The 26,473-nt window shown below is 40.8% G+C and overlaps 1 protein-coding gene and 2 pseudogenes across 1 annotated transcript; 2 read left to right on the top strand and 1 right to left on the bottom strand.

Annotated features, from left to right (window-relative positions):
* Nucleotides 1–2,951: 2,951 nt before the first annotated feature.
* Nucleotides 2,952–9,270, bottom strand: LOC147435356 (uncharacterized). Its single transcript, XM_086487724.1, has 2 exons — nt 9,255–9,270; nt 2,952–3,469 (listed from the first exon to the last, which is right to left on the bottom strand). Exons 1-2 carry the CDS (start codon nt 9,268–9,270, stop codon nt 2,952–2,954), a joined length of 534 nt encoding a protein of 177 aa, XP_086343850.1.
* A 5,309-nt stretch (nt 9,271–14,579) lies between these two features.
* LOC147435355 (uncharacterized) lies at nt 14,580–16,120 on the top strand (annotated as a pseudogene).
* Nucleotides 16,121–16,536: 416 nt separating this feature from the next.
* On the top strand, nt 16,537–18,065 carry LOC147435354 (uncharacterized; annotated as a pseudogene).
* Nucleotides 18,066–26,473: the final 8,408 nt, after the last annotated feature.

Genomic DNA, 26,473 nt, shown 5'->3' with positions numbered 1-26,473 from the left:
TGGTGAGTGGTATGCAATGCCAGACCCAATATGCGTGCCAAAGACATTGCCAGACGAGGGGCGCGCTTTGGTTCTTGATTTAAATGGCCTGCTTGTTCAAGTAGTAGAGCCAATGCACGTGGTGGCATTCCCCCTAAACATGCAAGGGAAATGATAAAGCACAATGTGCAAGATAGGAGGTATATATTTTGTCGTACAAACAGCCACAAATTTTTCGATTGGTGCCTCCGATTTTTCCATGTGTTTATATGGAGCACCAGTATGGCACCTAAAGTGAATGCAATATTAGAAACAATATTCAAAGAGCAGTGGGCTAATCTAAGAGGTGTTTTTTCACAGAATCATTGTAGTGGCCAGCCTTGGCAGATATATAATAAGCTTGTATTCTTGAAGGGTTTGAGATTGTTTAGGAAGAACTGCAAATTTGAGCCCCAAAACTATCTAATTATTGACGATAGGATGTACAAAGTGTGTCAGAACCCTGAAGGAAGTTGGCTTGTTACTCCTAAGATAGAGGACCAGACCAAAGAACATCAACAAAACTTATTGATAGATACTTTGAGCAGCTGGTTGTTCCTATGGCTGCAATCAGAGAATCGTGCAGCGTATACAACTGAAAATGCATTTGATATTGCCCCATATTTTTTTCACAAGAAGTGATCAAGAAGCTGGAATTAGAAATGCAAAGGCACAATGAGGCCCAACATAAGGAAGCCTTACGTAGGAGACAAAGGGAGGCTGATGAAGAAGCTAAAAGACACAAGAGAGAGAGAGGCTACAGAGGGAAAAATTACAGAAGCAGCAACAAGAAGAAGAAGAAGAAAGAGAGTTGCAAGAACCAAAAGCTCAGCAAGAAGAAGAAAGAGAGCAAGACCCAAAAGCTCAGCAAACAAAGAAGCAAACGGACACTGCGCAAAAGCGAGTGTACAAACATGCTAAACCACGATCTTATCTAGAGTAGGAGGCTCTCTGCAATTTTGTAACATTATGAGGGAAATTTGTAAATTGCCTTTTTAATGTTAGTAACTATTCCGACATTCACTTCAGATAGTAATGATTAGATCCTGTACTATTCTTTTTTTGAAGACAATACTATGTGTATTGTTGGAATTCTTTTTTGTCTTGTAAACATTGAATTTGTATACATTCTCGTTGGAAATCAACAAAGGTATGATAATCAGCATAATGTTTATGCTAGTTAGCAGCCTAGTTATGCTAACTAGCAAAAATAGTATGCTAATTAGTATATAAAGTATACAGGAAGCTACCATGTTTTCTCCTTGAAACCAATAATGGTATGCTAATTAGCATACTGGCATAAATAGTATGCTAATTATCATACATGGTATGCTAATTAGCATTCCTCCAATTAGCATACTGTGGTTTTTTGTTTTTGCTAACTTCCACTCATAGCATAGTATGCTAATTAGCATACATAGTATATAGAAAGCTGCCATCTTCTTGAAACCAGCATACAATATGCTAATTAGCATACATGGTATGCTTATTAGCATACAGAGTATATAGAGAGTTGTTATCTCTTCTCCTTAAAACTAGCAAAGGTATGCTAACTAGCATATTGTCTGTGCCTACTGGCATAGACAATATGATAATTAGCATACCTTCAATTGGCATACTATACATTTTTGTTTGTGCTAACTTCCACTCAATATAGTATGCTAATTAGCATACACAATCTACAAAAAGTTGCCATCCCTTTTCCTTGAAACCAGCAAAACTATGCTAATTAGCATATTGTTTATGCCAGTTAACTATGCTAATTAGCATACCCACAGAATGCCAACTCGGATAAACAGTATGCTAATTAGCATACACAGGATGCAGAGACATGTCATCTCTTCTCCTTGAAACTAGCAAAGATATGCTTATTAGCATACCTTCAATTAGCGTACTATGCATTTTTGTTTGTGCTAACTTTCACTCATAGCATAGTATGCTAATTAGAACACGCAGTATACAGAAAGTTGTCATCTATTCTCCTTAAAACCAACAAAGGTATGCTAATTAGCACAAATAGCATGCTAATTAGAATGCACAGTGAGCTGAAAGCTGCCATCTCTTCTCCTTGAAACAAGCAAAAGTATGCTAATTAGCATACACTTTATACAAAAAGTTGCCATCTCTTCTCCCCTAAACCAGCAAGGGTATGCTAATTAGCATACTGTTTATGCCAATTAGCATAAACAATATGCTAATTAGCATTCCACTCACAGCATAGTATACTAATCAGCATACACAGTATACAGAAATCTGTCATCTCTTCTCCTTGAAAACCAGCAAAGTTGCTAACTAGCATATATAAGTTTATGCTAATCAGCATAAACACTATGCTAATTAGCATTAGCATACACAGTATACAGGAAGCTACCATCTCTTCTCCATGAAAACCAGCAAAAGGTATGCTAATTAGCACATTGTTTATGCTAACTAGCATAAGCAGAATGCTAATCAACATACCATTTATGCTAACTAGCATACCCACAGAACACAATTAGCATACCTTCTTATTATCATACTGTGCAAGCCACTGGCCTTCTTTGTACACATCTTTCCAGACCCTAATGCCTTTCTTATAAGCTAGGGGTGCCTTCTTTTATAGTTTCCATTTATATTTGTGGGCTTCTTGCCCAAACCATATGGAGTCCTGCTGTAAAAAGCGTAAATTGTAAGACACCAAAGGAGGCAGACTTTGAGCTTGTTTGATCACCTCTCTAGAGTTCTATAGTTTCTTGATGATCTCATATCCTCTAGGTTTAATGAGACAGGTTGTACAAATGATCTCTCTTAAACTGAGACCCCTCTGTGATAGACACCAAAGCCATGCATACTCAAAGCACACAAGAGACACAAGAGACAGAAGATACCCAAGTTTTTGATAAAACTGCATTATCTCCGAGCAAGAACTATATTGAAGATACAGTGATTACAACTTAAATGCTAAAGGGCATGCTATTATAGATTGCTTCATAGCTTTCTGGGTTGATTGTGTACACTTGCCGTCTCCTTAGGATGTGCTCCATGGGTATTTTGATACATCGTACTAGATGTGAAAGTACGTGGACGATGGGATGCTTGTGGTCTAGCTTGAAGGTGTATTCATCCAATTGCTCGTAATACAAACCTTGCACAACATATGAGTCTCTATCAATTGCATTGCCCCACTCATCGAGGTACCCCTTCTCCACCTTCTCCTTTGCCGCAACACACTTGACAAGGTAGAAATCCACATCCTCTACATTGGTCGAAGCATCTGGATTTATAGCAAATGTGTTGCCAACACATAGAGCGCTACTCAACACATCATGATGACCTTCGTACGTGAAGTCATCATAGGCGAATGCTTCATCTGCCTGCTCAGAATCTGACACAGCCTCATCAGGTAATGGCAGTAGAGTATGATAATCCCAAGGCTGCACGTGAGCTTTATTGACGCAGGGATTCCATCTTCCGTACATGCATGCATCATAGAAGCATGCCAAGGCTCTTGTTGCAAGGGAAGCTAGATCCCCAGGGTTGTGACCATGAAAAGCATGGAGAGAGCGAGTTTTTGCCACAGTGGCACAATTCCACTTCACCTCCCTATTCACTTCCCCCTCTTTAACCTCCCAAAACACAATGACACATTCCCTTTCTTTTGAAGGATAGTGTGAAGGTGCTCCCTACGACCCTTGTCTAAAATAGCATATCCATCATGCTAGTGAGCATACTAGGTGTTAACTAGCATAAGTGGTGTTAACTTTCATACTTTTTGTGTTGACCAACTAACTCTGTATGCTATTTAGAACTTAAGTCCTACTAACTAGCATACTCCATATGCTACCTAGCAAACTCGAACTAGCATAATCACTTTCTGTTAGACAGCACACTTATCATGCAATTGATCATACTAGGTATGTTAACTAGCATACCAGGTATGTTAATTAGCATACATATTGTGTTAACCAACTAGCTCTGTATGCTATTTAAACCCAAGGCATGCTAACTAGCATACTCCATATGCTGAGTCTTTCAATAAGGCGAGCGACTATTTTCGAGCAAGTGACTATTTCGAGCGAACACACACACACACACACACACACACACACACACACACACACATGAGAGAGAGAGAGAGAGAGAGAGAGAGAGAGAGAGAGAGAGAGAGAGAGAGAGAGAGAGAGAAGAGAGATGGGAGGAGGAAAGGAAACATGGTTAAAAACATCAAATTATTGTCAAATGTTAGATAACATAAAATATTGAAACTTATGTGAGTTTCTTAGAAAAATGAGAAATTCTCATTAATTTCTAGAACATATAAAGGATGAACTGATTGCGACTTAAGTCAATGACAATAGGGACATCCGAGTTTCAAAACTTATGGCACCCTAAATTCTAGCTATAAGAGTTTTTCATGGTTGAAACGCAACCTCAATGATCTAGCTTAGATCAAACATTTAAGACTCTTATCTACGAGGACCTTAGTATAGATTATGTTTTTGGTAGCACACTCTAGCTGAAGAGAGAATTTGAAATAGATTATGTTATTGGTGGCACACTCTAGCGCGCACACACACACACACACACACACACACACACACACACACACACACACACACACACACACACCGAGAGATCATTTGAGATGGATGGACTCTATCAATGTCCCGATCGCTATCAAGTTGGGTAGGAGTCCATGTGACACGTGTAGGGGGTAAACTGTTAACCTGCTAGTATAAATTTCAATCATTATACATTAGTGATAATTTGTTTCGAAAGGATCTAGCATAAATTATGAACAAAACACTCTTTCATTTCAAAACGATTAGTGATCGTACACTTTGATTAGCTAGACGCATGTCATTGAATACATGCAATCATGTGGCCCCATGCCACAAATCATTATTTGAAGAATCTCAAAGGATTCAAAGGTGTCACAATAAGAGTTCTCAAGTTAAACACCAGATAAATTTTTGTCAGACTCAATCGTGTGTAGAGAGAGAGACAAGATCATCTTTACCTTGAGTGCATAAGAACAATAAAGATGTCATTGTTAGCAAAGGGTTGGTGAAATAATTAGTTGTGCTTGACAAAGTATCTATTGACTTGCACTTATGAAAGACCAATGTGTTTACAAAGAATGTCATACCGAAGATGGGGTCAATTGGAATTGCATGAATGCAAGGTAGGACAACAAAGGTAGGTATAGGGAACTATGGGTCATTTTTTGCAAATGTAGTGCAACTCTCTCCCTCTATATTCATTATCATGGATTTCACTTTTAGGGCCAAATTTCCACCAAGGAATGGCCAAGGAAGCGTTTGGATTGTTTTGAATGAAGGCAACAAGAGGGCTTTTTGAATTTACTGCAACCTATAGTTTCGACAGCTGTCTAACTTCTCCAACGTGATCGGGGGCTTTTATTTTCATATAAATGTGATCCAATTTAACCGAGAAGACGAATATATATAAAAATAAAGAAAAAATCTGTTGTAAAACCGCATGGTAATCCCATCGCAACGTTGCTCAAATCCATCGCCGTCAACAACGGCGCCCGCCCCATGCTGAAACTGGTCCACGTTTGTGCGGATTGGTTTGGACTAGTTTCACTAAGGATGAGAGCTAGAAAAATACATTTTCCCTACCTGATGAGAAAAAGGGAAAACTTAAATTCTCTCCATTTTAAGGTCAAAATTTGAAGTTTTCACCGATAATTACATTCGAACATGTGTAAATTTTCTTATTTCCTTAAAGGCAAGCTCAAAATCTAACTGGGATTTCACAATTTCTAACACTACAAGGCCATATGTGGAGTTGATAAAATATCACGCTAAACCTATTGGAACCGGCACGGACTGGTTTCGAGTCTCCACGAAGATGATTTGTATTTCATTTGCGAAACCATCATGCACCCCCACCATCACGAACTTGCTCTTCATCACTACCCTACTCTATGTCAGCATGGAAACAATGCCTTGCTCCACAGCACCCTCATGGCCGCCAGAACCAAAACACCCGCAATTGTCTCGCTAGCTCTGTGGAACGCCCTGGAGAAGTGTCTCTTTGCTCGTTTATCTGCAGCCAAATTTTCCCATGCTTAGGGAGGAGGCGGGTAGGAGGAGGGGGCTGTGCAAGGCTTCCCTACAGCCATGCATGAGGCATGAGTGGGGCACAAAAAGACGGCTTTGTATATCGTGTTGAGGAGATGATAAAATATCAAGCTAAACCTATTGGAACTAGTCCGCGCCGACGCGGACTGGTTTCGATAGGTTTCACAAGATTCTACATCAATATGGAAATAATGCCTTGCTCCACAGCACCCTCATGGCCACCAGAATAAAAAAAGCCGCAACTGTCTCGTTTGCTATGTGGAACTCCATGGAGAGTGTCTCTTTGCTCATCTCTTTGTTGTTTATCTGCAGTCAAATTTGCCCATGCTTAGGAGGAGGCGGGCAGGAGGATGGGAGAGGGATGGGGGTGTGCAAGGCTGCTCTGCACCATGCATGAGGAGGCATTCTCTCTCTCTCTCTCTCTCTCTCTCTCTCTCTCTCTCTCTCTCTCTCTCTCTCTCTCTCTCTCTCTCTCTCTCTCTCTCTCTCTCTCTCATGAGGCAAGCAGACGCTTGGGCAACGGAATGTTTGAGCAGGCCCTTAATCTCCAGCTATCAGTCTTTGTAAAGACACATAAGGAACTTTAAATCAATTCCTGCATAGGGAAAACCTATGTATCTTGTAAAATGTATCTATTCTACTAGTTATACCAAGTTGAATTTCCTACATATATCTAGGAAAAGGTAATGTCTACATAATACGATGATTCTATATAGGAAAACAAGTGGATTATCTAGGTAACATGCTATTCAATATAAGAAAATGCTCGTACCTTCTATTTTTTATATAGGAAACCATAGTTAACTAGCACACTTCTATTAGACAATATTCTCTATATAGGAAATGTAAACACATATTTAACTACAACGTAGTTGATGTCAAAACTTTTACTATCTGTAAAAAAATTCACCGGAGTTGTTCAACAATGAAAAAAAAGCACCATCTATACTACTTCTTTATAGAGCTTAAGAAATTCTCTAGTTGAGCGTTGCCACGTGTCACAAATGTACGTGTACATCCTAGAGAGAGAGAGAGAGAGAGAGAGAGAGAGAGAAGAGAGAATAGGATGTGGATTTTTGACGCGAGGGATTTGCTTGGCGTTTCAGACGATGCTTCTCTATCTCTGTGAGAGGTTGAGGGATCCTTGGGCTTCATTCTCCCAACAGGGCTCAGTTCGTCGCACATTCTACTCAAACTCAGAATCGAACCTTCTCCCGCTGGCACTCACTTCAGTTGTCTTATCTCAGGTCCTTGTTTGACCACTTTGCACCATGGCTCTACCAACGGTGTTTTTTTTTAATCCTAAGGTAGCATCCATGCCACCTGTAAGGGCTGACAAAGGCACGTTCTCTGAAGCTGAACTAACCAGTTGCCTAACTGGGGCATTAACCTCCGACCCTCAAGTTAAAGGGCAACATACAATTTGCATCCCTATCATAAAAGTCATGTCTCAGGTCTCAGCTTTTAAGAGTCGTGCTATAGTGTTGTATTTCATAGGCAAACTTTCGGCCCTAAATGAGATAGCAGGTTATCTAGACCAAGGCTTTAAGAAAGTTATAGTCGAGAAGGTTTTCTACAATGGGTTAGGACTGTATGAAGTTCTTTTTTTTTGGGCAGAGGATCAGAAAGCCTTTCATTCTACCTCAATAATTATCTTATGTGGGCAAGTTGTTCATGTTCTTCCCTGGCAGCCGGTCAAGAAAATTAAGGAGGATTGTCGTCTGAATGCCCAATATGGGTTGATTTTGTGGACATACCAGCTTTTTTGTGGCCTTGTATCAAGGATATGGCTATCTATCTAGGCAAAGTTCTATTCGTCCCCGCTATCAACTGTCCCAACAGGAACAGAGCTTGTGTTATGTGGAGCACTAATAAGAAGATTCCTAACACTATGAAAGTTAGTTATGGATACCCCTTGATAATTCTCCTCATGAAAGTTTGCAACCTTCAGTGTTAAGGGCCTCAGCCACCCCTCTAGGTTGCTGATATTTCAAAATTGGTTGCTGACCTCTGATTTGGATATTTGTCTAGTTCAAGGGCATAAGTTGCATGATAAAGTTGGGGATGTTTTGCAATTTAAAGGATACAGTCTGTTTTTTGGTGGAAAAAGAGGACAACACTCTGGTACTTTGACATATATCAGAAACTCCCTCAAGCCTCAATGGATCCTTGACCATAAATCAGGGAGATGCTTTGTCTTCCAAGTGGAATCCCAATGGGGACCAATGCAAATAAGTAAATTTATGCTCCTAATGATGTTGCAGAGTTGTGGAGATGGCTCGCCCTTCTAAACTGGTCACAAGGTATGCTTGGAGGAGACTTTAACATGGTCGAGACCTTTGACCAAACCACCTTTACAAAATGCTGGCCAAATCTATTGCTATCAGAATAGCACTTGAGCTGCAAAAACACATTCACCCTGCCCAAACATGCTTCATTGGTGGCAGATCTATTTATGATAACATACTTACAGTCCAATTGGGTATAGAGCATGCTATAAATTCTAAGCAGGACATGGTTATGTTTCAAATTGATTTGTCAAATTGATATTTCTTGAATATTTTACACCTTTATGTCCATCCCCCATTCCATAGAGGCTTGTTTGATTGTTAGGTCAAATATGGACATTCTCTCTAGACCAGAGAGCAAAAATTAATCATCCAACCTTAGATTTTCATTTTGATCATGTTAAATATATTTAAGTGACGAAAAGAAATTTCTAGTACTTTTAGAGTAGTTTTGGACCTACCAAAAATCAATTATCGTGACATACACTTTCTGAGAAATGTATCCACCATATCCTTGCTGCATTCTTTGTCCTCACCACCAAAATTAGGAGGCTTCATGCTCTTGAGCAATTCTTCCACCTCTTTTGAAGGTCTAAAGATGGCAACAAATAAGGCTCTTCAAAGTATCAAACCCTTCGACACGTTTCATGACTACAAGAGCAGCTATTAAATCTATGTTGCAAGGTGTGGATCCATGCTACGGCCTATTGACTCATGAAATTGACCATTAGATCTATAAGGAGTGATGAAATTTTCTCTCAATGCAATAATTTGGTTCTATAATGCATCTTTGCATGCCTCTAATGCTTTAAAGTCTTTTCTTTTGACTAAAATTCCCCAAATCATTAGTATCATGCTTTGTGCTTAACATGCATACATCATGAGAGAATACTTGCCAGCTTCTCTCAAGAATGTAAGTGTATCTTAATTGATTGCTAAAGCTTTTTGATGTCCACCCGTGTGCATGCACTTGCATGTAGCCTCCAATAAGGGAAAATCTTGGAATTTTGCCATTCATCACAGTACCAAGCTAGAGAGAGAGAGAGAGAGGATTTCTATATCTGTTACAATGCTCTCTGTGTCACGGGTCACACACACACACACACACACACACACACACACACAGGATTTCAATATCTGTTACAACGCTCTCTGTGTCACGGGTCACACACACACACACAGAGGTGTTCGTCAATGGGTATGTAATGCAATAATGGTTTGAGGACATGAGAGGTCTGGATTAAAGAGAAAGTTTGGTCATGTCAATGTTTTTGTCCACTTGGAAGGGACAAAATTTGTAGCATTTTATTCGTCTTTCAAATTAACTTACTCTCTAATCCATAATTCCTTGGCTATACTACATAGATCACTTGTTTCTAGTTTAATTTGAGAGGTACATTGAATAGTGGACTTGACCTAATCTTTTGAGTTAGGGTCCCGATGCTAACTCCTATCATGAATGACGAGGCACGAAAAGACCATTTATATGCATTCCGTGCCTTAAATGAATAATTGCAAGACGTAGTAACGCCACAAAGGTTATGCAAGGGTCACTGGACCTCCCTCGCTAGGAGGGGAACTTACCTTGGCTGAGCCAACCGCCCTTTCTTCTAGTTTCATGCACATTGGAGACCAAGGAAACTGAGTTATGAGCTATGATCAAAGTCAAATTGATAGGTATACAATATTTCTAAATCCATGATGCATAGTGCTTAAAAAATTCTCGAGCTATGAACATTGCCACGTGTCACGAGTGTGCGTGCACATCAGAGAGAGAGAGAGAGAGAGAGAGAGAGAGAGAGAGAGAGAGAGAGAGAGAGAGAGAGAGAGAGAGATGACAATCACCGTTACTTGAATGCTTCTAGATTTGATCACTAGAGTCCATACTTACTCTCTTTCCCCATCACTTTGTGGAATGTTAATGGTCACCCTTATATCCACAATCCTCCATCATCGAGTTTCATTAATCAAGCTCAGTATAGAGCATACATCATGTTTCATTTTCTACCATACATGATGTTTGACCTTTGAGGACAATAATACAATCTATCCATCTCTCTCTCTCTCTCTCTCTCTCTCTCTCTCTCTCTCTCTCTCTCTCTCTCTCTCTCTCTCTCTCTCTCTCTCTAAATGCAAATGCCATGCACCTTATCCTGCTTGGAGACCTTGCCAAACATATTTCCACTGAGGATGCCAAGACTAACTTACCGACAATATAACCTTTCATACAAGTGATTATTTAAACACAATCCAAAGCTAGGAAATCTCTCTTGACTCTCTCGATGTTGAAACTATTATGTATCATATGAGAAGATTAGAGAGTAGATAACATCCATGAAAAAGAGAGCATTGACTTCTTTAAGACGGAGACGCTGTCATGCTAACTTTTTTTCTCAAGACATTGAGAATGACGATGATGATCATTCTCGCTTTTACTTCACTTCATTTTGTTTTGAGCCGAGCCATTCTATCAAATCCACCAAGATTGCATCGGTTTGGTCTCGTATGGCATTTTGGCCTTTTGAAGACGTTTAATATACGTTTTGTCTCTCTCTCTCTCTCTCTCTCTCTCTCTCTCTCTCTCTCTCTCTCTCTCTCACACACACACACACACACACACACACACATGCATGCACAAACGGGTATGCGCGAGCTTGCACACGCACACACACCCATACATAACAAGATGAGTCTTTGAGGTTTTCGGCCTTTGGCTTGGGAAATTCTACATATGGCGGGACATTATAGTTCATCACACCTTGAAACTATTTCAAAAGTTGAGGTTACTCTCAAAGTTTAGTAGGCGGGATTACGAACCCTAGCCAAGGCGTGAAATGAAGCTGTACCTACCTAATCATAAGCAGATGTACCTTATTTTTTGGCGCGCAAACTCAATGTTAACGTTTTAGGTGGAAACAAATACTCCTGGTGATCTTGAGTATTCTCTTTTATTTTCACCTGTTCTGCGCCACAAAGCTCGAAGAGTTTCCATCACGCGGGTATCGGCCAGTTGCAGCCTCTGCAGAGGGCATAGATCGGCTTAAGTACAGCCTGATCTGCAGGTGATACTTGCGAGTTGCAGCGACCAGTTGCACGTACTGCAGCCTCTGCACTAGGTATGATTGGCTTAAGCTACACTATAGCATTAATTCCTCCAGCGCCTGATCTGCTCTCCATTTACGAGGGCTGGCAGCTACAACTACCCCTTGCGAGCCTGCTCCCCCCGGCCTGGCACGTGGTCTTCAACCCAGTGGAACCAGCTTCGCAACGTACAGCAACAGCTAGTAGCCGGCCTACTATCAACCCCGGCCCGACGTAGCCCTTGCGCGCTCTTTCCGCCCGTGGCCCTACTCTCGACCCCGGCCCGTAGCCCTTGTGCACCTCCTCAGCTGGCCTTGTGTGCCCACAACTAGTACTGCTGAAGCTCGTCCAGTGCACGCTGCCGGAGTTGATCGACATCTTCCTCACGGGTTGCAGGCGCCCAAAAGGTATACACCGCCCCATTTGATATTTGTTTAAATCTCGCAGTGCACTGCCCCATTAAGCCGCTGAGGGCACTAATATGGAAACTTCTACCGTTCTATAGAAGCTCCAGTGCATCCGAACAAGCATAGCAAGTAATAATTATACCCTAGGACGTAATATTTTGCCCACATAACATTTCATATAAAATCTTTACTAAAACCGGCTTTGGTTTTATGGTAGTGTGTGAAAAATATCTTACATGTTCTCATTGCAGCTCATTGTTTTATGCGCAGAGAATCGACCTGCTGCAATGTCCATGCTTTTTTCGAATTGAGGAAAACAACGACGATTCTAGAAGTTCGGCCGTGAGCGGGGTGTCATCAACCAAGAGAAGCTTCTCTGCGCCTTTTTTTTCTCAGGTAACTACAACTTAACTCTCGACTTTGAACCATGTCTCTTTCCTTTGCATTCACGCACATAGTCTGCACATCAACTCACATAGATATTCATATAAATTCATGGCCATGTATATGCACATATATATGCCAAAAGCATTAAATTAAAATCAAAGTGATTGTTTAAAAAACACTTTGTTTCAACAAGTCTTTCATGTGCATTTTTTTAAAGGGTTGCTTGCTGTGGTTCTCACACACACAAAGACATACACATACGTATATTTAAAACAACGAGCTCTATCTCAAGGGACAAAGTTACGTTTTATCATTTTCATTTGTCATACCATGCTTGTGTCTATTAGATACAAAGCAAAAAGGATTATATATTACAACATATTTGGTAGTAGTTTATTGTGAGAGTCATGAAACATGTGTACGCATGTATGTAACTCAAAAATAAAAACAAATATGAACATTTTTTAAAATTTTCACAGTTTTAAAAATGAAATATCCTTTACATAAGAGCGACGTTTAGCCGTGGCATAGTCATGACTCTTGAAGAGGTTTATGTCATGCTTAGATTTCGCTGAGACTAAGTACGAGTACTCATCCTACTGCCACCTTTGAGTGGGTCATTCCAATACTGTTACATGCATGTTATTAATAAAATAGGTTTGAATGCACGGTGCTCATTCTTGTCAACATGCATATGTAGGTTATGGCTCGACAGGAAGTAGTAGAAGAACTAGTTGCTGCTGAGATAGCTTGTCATCTTGAAGGGCTGATCGTTTGGCCAAAGAAACACTTTTATGTCTTTGGGAGAGAAAGGCCACCGATACGCATTTCAAGAATAGTTATAGATGACACTAGGTGGTGGCCCGAGAATATGGCTTTAGTTCTTTTGAAAGAAACGTTAAATCCACTTGATTATTACAAAGTAGTTTTCCATGATGAAAAATGTAAATCTCCAAGGATTTTAAGTGATAGGCTTGTTGTGATTGAAAGCCTTATTCCAATGTATGTGAATCTCCAAATTAATGAAGTTGCAGAATGCTGCAAAGTTATATCTGATTTGTATATGCGACTTATAGTACTTGGTACTACAACCTTTGACACTTGCATCATGTACATGCAGTCCATTGCTCTATGGCAGACATACATTCCTTTTGCCACCTTTGAGTGGGTCATTCGCATATTGACACACGCATATTATTAATAAAATAGTTTTTGAATGCACGGTGCTCATTCTCATAAATATCTAATTTGTATATGTGACTTAGAGTATGTGGTACTACAACCTTTGCCACTAGCATCATGTGCAAAAGTGTTTTTTTGGGTCACTATAGTCCGTGTAACCATGGCTCATGACATTTAGGTGATACATGCATACATGGCTTCCACCTCCAAGACTTTCAAGTGTGCATGCACATATAAATGTGCATTTACATTGGAAGGATATCAAATGCTGAGCAGAAGCACATTTTTTCAACATAGAAAACAGGTGGCACTCCATAAAGTTCACCCAGCAGATGTCCATTACAACAGAAATTTCGAAGCCCTACAAGGTCAATCACCTAATGTGAATGAGCTTGATAGTACACCACCTCTCCATAGTGCATCCGACAATGACACCACACGAAGAATGTCGTGCACATGTTCTGCATTTTTCCAGGGTGGAAAATATGTTGGGAAAACGACATTTTTCAGGCATGCACAACTAAGGAGTGTTGCAGGCAATCTAGCAAGTGAGCTTGGGTTTGTAAATCGAGATGGTGTGGAGGTAAGACACTTTGATGACAATATACCATACGTGGAACCATCAGAGGCTTCTTTGAATGTGGAAGAGGGCTTTGAAGAGGGCATAGAGGTGAGATCAGCAAGTACAACTGGAGCAGATGAAGACTGCCAACAAACTTTTGGCGAAAAGTCTTCCAATGTTAGTGTACTCCCAGTACTCCAAGAAAGTAGCCCGAAACAATAGTGGTCTATTTGGTGCTTTTCTATGTCCTCTTATGGAGGAATTGCAAGACTTGTTCATGTCAGGAATAAAAGTACACTACAACTATGATGTCAACAAAATATTTGGCATGGGAACTTAGCGACAACAGACATGCATATTACACGGGATGCTTATGATGGTCAATGGAGACCATCCTGCCCAGTGCAAAATAGGACTCTTCAAGGACGGTGGCAAGGAGGGTTGTCGAAGAGACAAGCCCAAAGCAACTCTTGATGCTAGTAATCCAATGTATAGAGGGCGATATGTTTATGATGACAATAGACGACAAGCAAGATATCCACCAACAAAACGCTCCATTTTGGAAATGTCCAATGCAATAACTCAGGCCAGAAGAGCAACCTCTCAAACTCAAAGAGAGACTAATCTTGCACATGCAGGACTATCTGGAGAGTCGGTGTTATGGAAGTTCTTTGACTTATATGGCTTTGACTTGTCACGTGACTTGGTGTATGATACAATGCATGTTCTTCCATTGAATTTGTTTAGTAAGTATACATAAAATGTCATGCGAGGATTGCAAAATGAATTGAAAAAAAAGGTGGATGAATGTTACAAGCTTGTATACAAGCTTGCACCACCATCAATTCGCAATGGCAGGTGGCCACACACTCCTAGCAAGTACTTTGAAGGTTTTAAGGCAGAGGAAAATCAAAAATTTGGTCAGTGGTGTCTGCCATATGTATTGAGTGTCATCAACAAGGTATCAAGACCCATGTATGAGCTTGGTCTTCTCCTAATAGACATTGCACACACATTTTACAATTTTAGTCATGAAAAGGGTTGGACAAAGGAGAGTATCAAGATAATGTGATCATTGTTCTCATCTTGGCGAGTAAGGAGCGAGGAATTATTTGGTCCAAACTCTTCACCATTGGAACATGTTTCTGGGAATGGGGAATTGCTTGATGACATTATCCGGCATGGATCTCATGATGTATATTGGTGTTACATTTTTGAAAGGATGGTCTCCATATACATGGGAGTGAAGACGAATAAAAAAAGCAATGAGATAACTTATGTCCACTTTTACAAGCGCGTTTTGTTTACATGGGTTACTCGCATGCTTCAAGAGGAGAAGGATGGATTCCTACCGCACGAGAGGAATTTGTCATTCTTACACCAAAGGTTGATACTCCCAGATGATTTCACTCTACTGCATCCTATGAGTCCACAATGCTCTATCTTCGATGAAAAAGGGCTCTTGGAACTCTCATCTCTAACAAGAGCCAAGGAGCTATGGCATAAGATTTTGGTAGATTATGAACCGGCTTACTGCCACAACATGATTAGAGCCAAAGGGATTGGTATAACCAAGAAGAAACACACAAAGAGATGCCTTTCAGATGAGGAGAAAAGGTACTTTGAGTAACTGTGGGCGATGATAGTTAGTGAAGGAGAAAATACTCTTGTCACAACCTACCAAAAGATACTTTACCAGGGTGAGGATTTTAAAGTTGGTGATCATGTGACTGTAAAGCAGGACAATGGTGATACTGATGCTCTTCCTCTAGGGCATTGGAAGGCCAAAATAAAAACATTGTTCTCTATCGAGCACAATGGTCAATATTATTTGTATTTTGGGGCAGAGTATTATAGACAATGCATATCCTCACACAATGGGGTTGACGAACTAATAGTTCATCATGAAACTGGAAATGAGCATTGTACAACAACAAACTATGCGGTACACTTGGGATTGTGTAAGACCAATCTCATCTTTGATGCATAAGTTCATACCTCTTCCGTTGACAGGTAACAGGCTAGTAGCATATGAGGTGAAGGATTTGATTCAAAGAAAGCGGCTTACAACTCTCGGAGAGGTCGGACATGCACCCCCTTGGTTAGAGGTTGGTGATATCGTTCTAGCAACCAAAAGTGATGGTTGGCGAAGATGATCTTGTACACGCGGTTGTTAGAGAGATTGACTACCAGGGCAAAAAATGCAAATTAGCTTGGCTAGTACATGATAGTCTTGATCATTGTACATGGAGGATACAAAGCCAGCAGTATGAAGAGAGAGATTGGAACTAATGCAAAGTAGTGATACATGACTTTACTGTAGTTAGTAGGAGGTGCATGTCTTCAAGAAGTGGTGCACAATTAAATTTGCCAGTAGTTTGGAGATGCACAAGTTCTTAGCCTTTGATGTATCAAACATTAAAATACTTTAATTGATTGGAAAAAATATTTTGTTGTGGTTTTTAAGTTTTGTTTACACTTTATATAATTTAAGGTATAACTTGTGACATTGTAGCTATTACATGACTTCTCCATCTGAAACAATGTCTCTCAAAGAGACAATAGCAATGCTAGAGAAAAGGGTACAAGAGCTAGAATCAAGTGGTGGAGAGTCCTCTAAGGCTGATCATAAGAATAGTAAGGAAGCTGGAAGATTGTCTCAACGGCATAGCAAGGCTATACAAGTTGCAAAGGAAGACATAGTTGAAAAACCAGTTCCGACATATGAGCAACTCTTCCGCTTCCCACTCAAGAAAAGTAATAGAGATCCATCTCTCTTGTATGGAAAAGAGTTGAAAAGTATTACGCTGACAGTGCACATGCAGTCCATTGCTCCAATCTAAGAACTGTTAGAGGCTGGATGAAAGCATTTGATTCCAAGCTTTGTGACCTACGGCACAATCTAGAGGGGAAGGATGAACTTATGAGCTTCATTCAAGAGCACCATGATGAAATTGAGGAGGTGACGTTCCGTGGTGCAGAGTACCATTGGAAAGTTGAGGACATCTACACATTTTGCTTGTGTCACAGGCAAGCAAAGCGAAAGAATGAAAAGAAAAAATCAACACTGGTCAATACCACAAATTTAATATCTGTAAGCCACATTATTATTATTTTATCATTGTTTTTAGCTATCATAATAAGATTGATTATGTGAAGTTGTGCACTGTAGGGAACCGACTTAGTGAATGCAAAGGCGGAAGACAAAGAAAAACAACTTGTGGGAGTTTCTACATTCTTTATTTTTTTTGTTTATTTTTAATTAAAGTTATTTAGAAATGTTATACATGAATTGTAGATCGAGGAAAATCATTTACAACCTATCAATGAAGAAGTGTATCATCCTCATATTGACTTTGAGAAAGACCAGACTTATTCAGAGGCAATTATCACTGGCGTGCAAGTTGAAGCCCTTCTAGATGTATGTTTTCTCAACTTATACTATGTCGAATTATTTTGTACACTTTCTTTAATCTAGTTATTTCCTTTTAGGATGTAGAAGAAGAGGATGAGGCTTTAGCTTCAAATGGTTCTTTCTTGGCTCTTATTGAAGATGTCACAAAGGTATGTCTATGTTATTGTCCTTTACAATAATTAAACTAGCTATGTATTTAATGTGTTTTCTTCTGAGAACATGCAAAAGTTGATCTCATTGAAGAACAAATGGATTTTGAGAGCTCTCATGAGGAAAATCAAGTGGATGTGAGCTCTAGAAAGAGCAAGCGTGCACCTAAGGTTTACTCACATCTTCTAACTTTTATATGCTTCATACCCTTGTATGCTTTGAGCTTTAACTTAACTTTTTTGATGCAGTGGAATCAAAAGATGATGGATATGATGCAGACTAAAAAGGCAAAAAAAGATTGCACCAAGAAAGAGGTAGTTGTTATCTATTGCCCAATATTTCATAGTCTAGAGCTCTAACTTAACTTTTATGCTTTCAATTTTCTATGCATCCAGAGTGTACTGAAGAATGTTCTTAATGAGAGTGTTACTCTTCAAAACACAAAAGCCTTCAATGAACTCTCAAATGCGTCTCATGAATATGTAAGGAGATTGACTTTAGTTGTACTCATCTTTTGGCATGGATTAAGCTTTTTCAATTAATGTTACCATATACATGTGGTAGTGATGTGTGTGAACACACTAGGACCGCCGGGGCATTTTTTCCCTCTTTAGGAGGTTTTTTCCCCCGTGCATTGTATATACGCCCATCACTCTAGGGCTATCTATCTTTCCATTGCACACTAAGTAATACACTCTCTATTGTGTGCCTTGAGCTTCCTTCGTCTTCTCCAAGCTGTGTGTGTTTCTCTGCAACCCTAATTCCAACAATTGGTATCAGAGCAGGTCACGTCCTCCCGGGCTTAGTCGCCAGCTGCTCCAGCTCACGCCTGCTCACTTTCTCCGATTTCAGTGAGCTTTGGCAAGCGTTCGCAGGTCGACAAATAATTTGGGAGGGCTCGAAGAGCTCGGTCTGCTCAGAATTTTGATTTGCGCTCATTTCGGCCTCCGTTTCCACTACGGGCAGTACTGCACAGGCTATTTCGTCATTTTGTGCAGATTTTCTGTCAGTGCCGTTTTCTGCATAACAGGTGCCTTATAGTCTTCTACGGTTTGTGCTATATAGCACAAGTTGTTCCCACTCCATTTCTCCTATTTTCGGGCAGTTTTCACATCAGGTGCAGCATTTACCATGGCTGACAACAACAACACAGATGTGTTCAAGATGTTTGCTGCTGAGGACAGGTTGGATGGGGACAACTACCCTATGTGGGCTTATATGATGCAACACGTTCTTGTGTCAAAAGGTGTCTGGAACATTGTGCAGGGCATTGATGTACGTCCTGGTTCTGAAGATGTAGGCGATATTGAGGATGTTGCAGGTCTTGCTGCAAGGATTGCAGCTGTTAGAGTTGTTTTGCCTACAGCAGAACAAGCTCGTTGGGATGTTAAGGATGCGCAGGCTCATGCATTGATTGCGTTGTCTGTGAAGCGCACCATTATTCCTCACATCCGTTCAGCAAAATCTGCAAAACAGGCTTGGGATATTCTAGCAGGTCTTTATGCAAGCCGCAATGAGGCTAAAATTGCTTTGCTGCGTAAAGAGCTAGAGTCGAAGATTATGCATGAGGAAGATGATATGGACACTTTCCTTGCTAGTGTCAAGGATATCAATGAGCAACTCATTTCTGCAGGTGAAGTCATTTCTGACAGTTCCCTTGTGCAGACTGTTCTTGATGCCTTACCAGATTCCTACCAGACTTTTGCTAGTACTTGGAGACTGATGACCCAAGGAAATCCTGAAGTTGTCAAGTTTGATGCATTATGCACATTGCTGTTGCAAGAGTCACTTTCTAGAAAAAACAGGACTAGGCAGCGTGCAGTTGAACAGGCTTTTATTGCTTCTCAAAGAAAGGGTGGTAACAGTAATGCAGCCACTTCTTATGGTTCTGCTGCGAGTGGCAAAATTTCTGTTCCTAATGCTTCTGCTGGCAGCACTTCGTCTGGCAATTCTGGTGACAAGGGCAAAAAGAAAATGCGTTGCCATTATTGTAAAGCCAATGATCACTTGATCAAGTCGTGTCCTAAGTTGAAGGCCAAAGAGGCTAAGAAGAAAGAGGGTGGTTCCACTGCAAATGCTGGTTCCACTACAAATGCAGCCATTGTTGAGTCTTCTGTGAAAGGAGATTGTGATGCTGATGTTGATGCAGAATGGGCTTTTAGCGCAGAGTGCACTTACAATCCTGCTGTCCATGATGCATGCTTGTCAGTTGCTGCAGATTCACATGTGTGGTATTTCGACAGTGGTGCTACAAAGCACATTACCTCACATCGTGAATTGTTTACCTCTCTCGAGTCTGTCCCTCATGGGAATTCAGTCACTTGTGCCAACAACGCCTCTTATCCAGTTCAGGGAGTTGGAAAGATTGTGCTCACTGCTGCCAATGGCAGTTCCTTCACACTTGTTGATGCACTTTATGTACCTGGGATCAAGAAGAATCTATTGTCTGTATCCGCACTTGCTAGACTTGGACTTGTAGTCAAATTTGTGGATGACAGATGTACAGTTCATGATCTCAGTTTTGGTGATGAAATTGTTGCATCTGGGCTTTTGTGCCGTGGGCTGTATAAGCTCACTTTGTATGACAAGTGTGGACAAAATTTTGCAAATGCTGTTGCAGATTCAAGGGCTATTTCAGATGCAAAACTTTGGCATGCACGTTTTGGTCATCTGAATTTTGCCAGTTTGCTGCGTTTGCAGAAATCTGATATGGTTGCTTCTTTGCCGCCTCTTGAAGCACCTATCAAACATGTTTGTGAAGGCTGTATTCTGGGTAAAATGCAGCGTTCTAAGTTTCCAAAGGATGGTTCAGTTAGGGCCACATGCAGGTTGCAACTTGTGCATAGTGATGTTTGTGGGCCCATGCAAACTCCGTCCTTGGGCAATTACCTGTACTTCGTGACTTTCATTGATGATTACTCCAGGCATGCATGGGTATTTCCTTAAAGCTTAAAGCAAAGTCCGAAGTTTTTATGTGCTTCAAACAATTTTTGGCTATGGCTGAAAATGTCTCAAAATGTACTATGGGCACCCTCCGTTCCGATCGAGGGGGGGAGTATATGTCTCATGAATTTAATGCATTTCTGGCTAGTCGTGGATATAAAACACCAATGTACAGTGCCTTATACACCTCAGCAAAATGGTGTTGCTGAGAGGAAAAACAGGTCACTAACGGAAATGGCACGATGTATGGTCAAAAGTCAAGCTTTGCCGCATTCTTTTTGGCTTGAGGCCATCATGTGTGCCACTTATGTACTTAACAGGTGTCCTACGAAAGCTTTGCAGTCTATTACTCCATATGAAGCATGGCATGATAGAAAACCTTCTATTGAGCACATGCGTGTTTTTGGCTGTTTGGCATATGCTTTGGTGCCACAAGTGCAGCGCAAAAAATTGGATGATAAGGCTGTCAAATGTATTTTTGTTGGTTATAGTGCTGAAAGCAAAGGTTACAGGTTGTATCATCCGCAAACAAAACGTATTTTGGTTTCACGGGATGTAGTGTTTGTGGAAGATTCTGTTCAGCCCTTGCTGTCATGTACTAGAGACAGTAATGTAAGCTCACAGGACATTTATGACACTTTGTTGCCTCTTTTCAGTGGTGGAAATACGAATGTAAGTTCCAATGAGGCAAATGTACAGCCTATGGGGGTTTCTGAAAATGTTTTAGATCAGCCTATTACTGATGCAGATGTACATGATGTACTTGATGAGGAAAGGGCTGAAAATGAGCAGGCTAGAGGTATGCCAAAATGGCTGGTGCACACTTTGCGTGACAGTAAATTGGATGCACCTTTATCTAGTCGTACTCGTTCAGGCTCTCGCCATGCATCTTATGCATCAGATTGTTATGCTTTGGCTGTGTCTAGTTTACATGATGTTGAGGAGCCTCTGTCTTTTGATGAAGCACAGAATTCAGAAAATTGGATTGCTGCCATGAAATCAGAATATGATGCACTTATAGAGAATGACACATGGACTTTATGTGATTTGCCTCCTGGCAAAAAGGCCATTGGTACGAAGTGGGTTTACAAGTTGAAACGCAAGCCGGATGGTGAGATCGATCGCCATAAGGCTCGACTTGTTGCAAAGGGTTATGCACAACAAAAAGGCATAGATTATGAAGAGACTTTTGCTCCCACTTGTCGTATGACTACTGTGCGTTTTCTATGTGCATTGGCAGCTCATTTTGGTTGGGATGTACATCAATCAGACATTGTTACTGCTTTCTTGAATGGTGACATATTTGAGGAAGTTTATGTAACGCAGCCTCGCGGTTTTGTCATAAAAGGACAAGAGGACAAAGTGTGCAAATGTAAGAAGGCTTTGTATGGGTTGAAGCAATCTCCTCGTGCTTGTATGAGAAAGCTGACACTCATTTGGTTAAACGAGGCTTTCGTAACAGTCCAACAGAAAGCACATTGTATGTAAAGCGTGAGGATGATGTATTTCTCATTGTGGTTCTTTATGTTGATGATTTGCTGATCACTGGACCAAATGAGAGACATATTGCTGAATTTAAGGCTGATTTGAATGCTACTTTCAAGATGAAAGATTTGGGGCTGTTGCATCATTACTTGGGTATACAGTTTAAGCAGTGTGATGGTGGTATTGCCTTGTGTCAGAAAAGTTACATAGAGACATTGCTATGTAAGTTTGGACTTGAGGATTGCAAACCTATTGCCACTCCCATGGAAACAGGTTTGTTGAGTCTACATGATGCTGGCGATCCTGCTGATGTCACTCTTTACCAAACTGCTGTTGGCTGCCTCATTTATGTATGCAACACGAGGCCAGATATTCAGTTTGCAGTCTCGCAGGTCAGCAGATTTATGCATAGCCCAGGGTCTAAGCATTGGCAGGCTGTCAAGAGGATTTTCCGCTACCTTAGTGGCACTTTACATCTTGGCTTGTTTTATCCCAAGGGGGGATCATTGCCGCCAGACTTACATGCTTTTTCGGACTCAGATTGGGCTGGTTGTTTTGACACGCGAGTGTCCACAAGTGGTTTTTGTTTCATGCTTGGCAGTTCATGTATATCATGGTTGAGCAAGAAGCAACCTACTGTGGCCACTTCGAGTTGTGAGGCTGAGTACAGGGCAGTCTTCACAGCTACGGTTGAGTGTGTATGGCTCAGACGCCTTATGGCTGACTTGGGTGTTGGACAGGACACTGCCAACACTATCTACACTGACAGTCAGAGCGCATTGGCAGTTGCGAGGAACCCAGTTTTTCATGCTCGCACAAAGCACATTGAGGTGCATTACCACTATGTCAGGGAGAGGCTCTCAGCAGGAGAGATCAGCTTGGCTTATGTGCCAACACAGGACAACCTTGCAGATCTTTTCACAAAGGCATTGTCTCGTGAGAAGCTTGAAGCTTTCCGCAAAGCTTTGGGCTTACTCCCCTTTGTGGACTGATCCTGTCCTCAGGGCATGGCACTTCCCTTTACTCATGTGCCAGCTCTCGTTCACCGCATCACTCCAGGGGGGATTTGTTACCATATACATGTGGTAGTGATGTGTGTGAACACACTAGGACCGCCGGGGCATTTTTTCCCTCTTTAGGAGGTTTTTTCCCCCGTGCATTGTATATACGCCCATCACTCTAGGGCTATCTATCTTTCCATTGCACACTAAGTAATACACTCTCTATTGTGTGCCTTGAGCTTCCTTCGTCTTCTCCAAGCTGTGTGTGTTTCTCTGCAACCCTAATTCCAACAATTAAGTAGTGACTTTTTACAATTGAACTTTTATTTAGGATATGAACTTTGATAAAGACGACCAAGAGACGATTTTAATCAAGTTTTTAGAGGTTCCAACAGTTGATGCATTGTATATTACGCTAAAGGCTAGTTTCAATCTAGCAAAGCATAGTACGGATTTCACAGGAGATCGTCAAGAGCAAAGTGTGGATGAATGCGCTCATCATTTGTAGTGTACCTTTTGGCCACAAACAAAGTTAGAATTTCCAAATGTGACTCTTCTCCACTAAGTGTGGATGATGTAATTGTGGTTGAGTGATGTTATGCTAATTTGATTATATTTAATGTAACCTTGAGACCCAAAGAAAGGGTGAACATTCTTGCATCAACTATTTTTCAATTGTTAAATTTATGTTAGATTGAATTCTTCAAAAAGCTACTGTGAGGCACTCTTATATGTTGTTCTTTTCTAATGAGGTAGTCTCTGCTCCAAATACCCATGCATAATGAGTTCGATGCAAAGATTTAATTTCTTTGATGCAAGATCTACGACATATTTGTGAGACTTGTTATTATAATATTATTATTTTAATTATAAAATCAATAAATTTTATATATAATAAAAAACTTAGATTTAGGTTATTCACTTATGTGACTCTTTTTTGTCTAGCTATTGTATATAAAACTAACGTGAATATTACTATGTAGTTTTTCTTCCGTTCCAATTACTATGTAGTTTTTTCTTGTGCATATGTTAATCAAAAATCTATATAGTTTTCTTTTTGGCGTGTTGGTCAAAAAGCTATATAGTTTTATTATGTGGGTCATTTTTACTGCATATATATACAATAAAGGGTGCCCATAGTACATTTTGAACATTTTCACCATACCAAAAATTGTTTGAAGCACATAAAAACTTCGGACTTTCTTTAAGCGGAAATACCCATGCATGCCTGGAGTAATCATCAATGAAAAGTCACGAATACAGGTAATTGCCCAAGGACGGAGTTTGCATGGGCCCACAAACATCACTAATGCACAAGTTGCAACCACATGTGGCCCTAACTGAACCATCCTTTGGAAACTTAGAACGCTGCATTTTACCCAGAATACAGCCACACAAACATGTTGATAGTGCTTCAAGAGGCGGCAAAGAAGCAACCATATCAGAATTTCTGCAAACGCAGCAAACTGGCAAAATTCAGATGACCAAAACGTGCATGCCAAAGTTTTGCATCTGAAATAGCCCTTGAATCTGCAACAAATTGCAAAATTTTGTCCACACTTGTCATACAAAGTGAGCTTATACAGCCCACGGCACAAAAGCCAGATGCAACAATTTTCCATCACCAAAACTGAGATCATGAACTGTACATCTGTCATCCACAAATTTGACTACAAGTCCAGTCTAGCAAGTGCGGATACACAATAGATTCTTCTTGATCCCAGGTACATAAAGTGCATCAACAAGTGTGAAGGAACTGCCATTAGCAGCAGTGAGCACAATCTTTCCAACTCCCTGAACTGGATAAGAGGCGTTGTTGGCACAAGTGACTGAATTCCCATGAGGGAACAGATCGAGAGAGGTAAACAATTCACGATGTGAGGTAATGTGCTTTGTAGCACCACTGTCGAAATACCACACATGTGAATCTGCAGCAACTGACAAGCATGCATCATGGACAGCAGATTGTAAGTGCACTCTGCGCTAAAAGCCCATTCTGCATCAACATCAGCATTCACAATCTCCTTTCACAGAAGACTCAACAATGGCTGCAATTTGTAGTGGAACCAGCATTTGCAGTGGAACCACCCTCTTTCTTCTTAGCCTCTTTGGCCTTCAACTTAGGACACGACTTGATCAAGTGATCATTGGCTTTACAATAATGGCAACGCATTTTCTTTTTGCCCTTGTCACCAGAATTGCCAGACGAAGTGCTGCCAGCAGAAGCATTAGGAAACAGAAATTTTTTGCCACTCGCAGCAGAACCATAAGAAGTGGCTGCATTACTGTTACCACCCTTTCTTTGAGAAGCAATAAAAGCCTGTTCAACTGCACGCTGCCTAGTCCTGTTTTTTCTAGAAAGTGACTCTTGCAACACAATGTGCATAATGCATCAAACTTGACAACTTCAGGATTTCCTTGGGTCATCAGTCTCCAAGTACTAGCAAAAGTCTGGTAGGAATCTGGTAAGGCATCAAGAACATTCTGCACAAGGGAACTGTCAGAAATGACTTCACCTGCAGAAATGAGTTCTCATTGATATCCTTGACACTAGCAAGGAAAGTGTCCATATCATCTTCCTCATGCATAATCTTCGACTCTAGCTCTTTACGCAGCAAAGCAATTTTAAGCCTCATTGCGGCTTGCATAAAGACCTGCTAGAATATCCCAAGCCTGTTTTGCAGATTTTGCTGAACGGATGTGAGGAATAATGGTGCGCTTCACAGACAACGCAATCAATGCATGAGCCTGCGCATCCTTAACATCCCAACGAGCTTGTTCTGCTGTAGGCAAAACAACTCTAACAGCTGCAATCCTTGCAGCAAGACCTGCAACATCCCATAACGCCTACATCTTCAGAACCAGGACGTACATCAATGCCCTGCACAATGTTCCAGACACCTTTTGACACAAGAACGAGTTGCATCATATAAGCCCACATAGGGTAGTTGTCCCCATCCAACCTGTCCTCAGCAGCAAACATCTTGAACACATCTTGTTTTGTTTTTGTCAGCCATGGTAAATGCTGCACCTGATGTGAAAACTGCCCCCTAAAATATGAGAAATGGAGTGGGAACAACCTTGTGCTATATAGCACAAACCGTAGAAGACTATAAGGCACCTGTTATGCAAAAACGGCACTGACAGAAAATCTGCACAAAATGACGAAATAGCCTGTGACCAGTACTGCCCGAAGTGGAAACGGAGGCCGAAATGAGCCCAAATCAAAATTCTGAGCAGACCGAGCTCTTCGAGCCCTCCCAAATTATTTGTCGACCTGCGAACGCTTGCCAAAGCTCACTGAAATCGGAGAACACATTGATATATGGACAGATGGGAGCTTGTATCCACCGGATCCTAGCACTGGAAGGTATCCATCTTTTCACACACCTCATGATTTGATGAGATTTGTTGGTGATGGGATTGATGGCTTACTAGGATATAGTTCTAGGTTATCTCAATTAC

Source organism: Adiantum capillus-veneris, chromosome 18 (assembly GCF_014529385.1).
Source record: "Adiantum capillus-veneris isolate H3 chromosome 18, ASM1452938v2, whole genome shotgun sequence".
In the NCBI taxonomy this organism is placed as follows: domain Eukaryota; kingdom Viridiplantae; phylum Streptophyta; class Polypodiopsida; order Polypodiales; family Pteridaceae; genus Adiantum; species Adiantum capillus-veneris.
The sequence above is the reverse complement of the archived record's forward strand: the minus strand, read 5'-3'. Positions and strand labels throughout refer to the sequence as shown.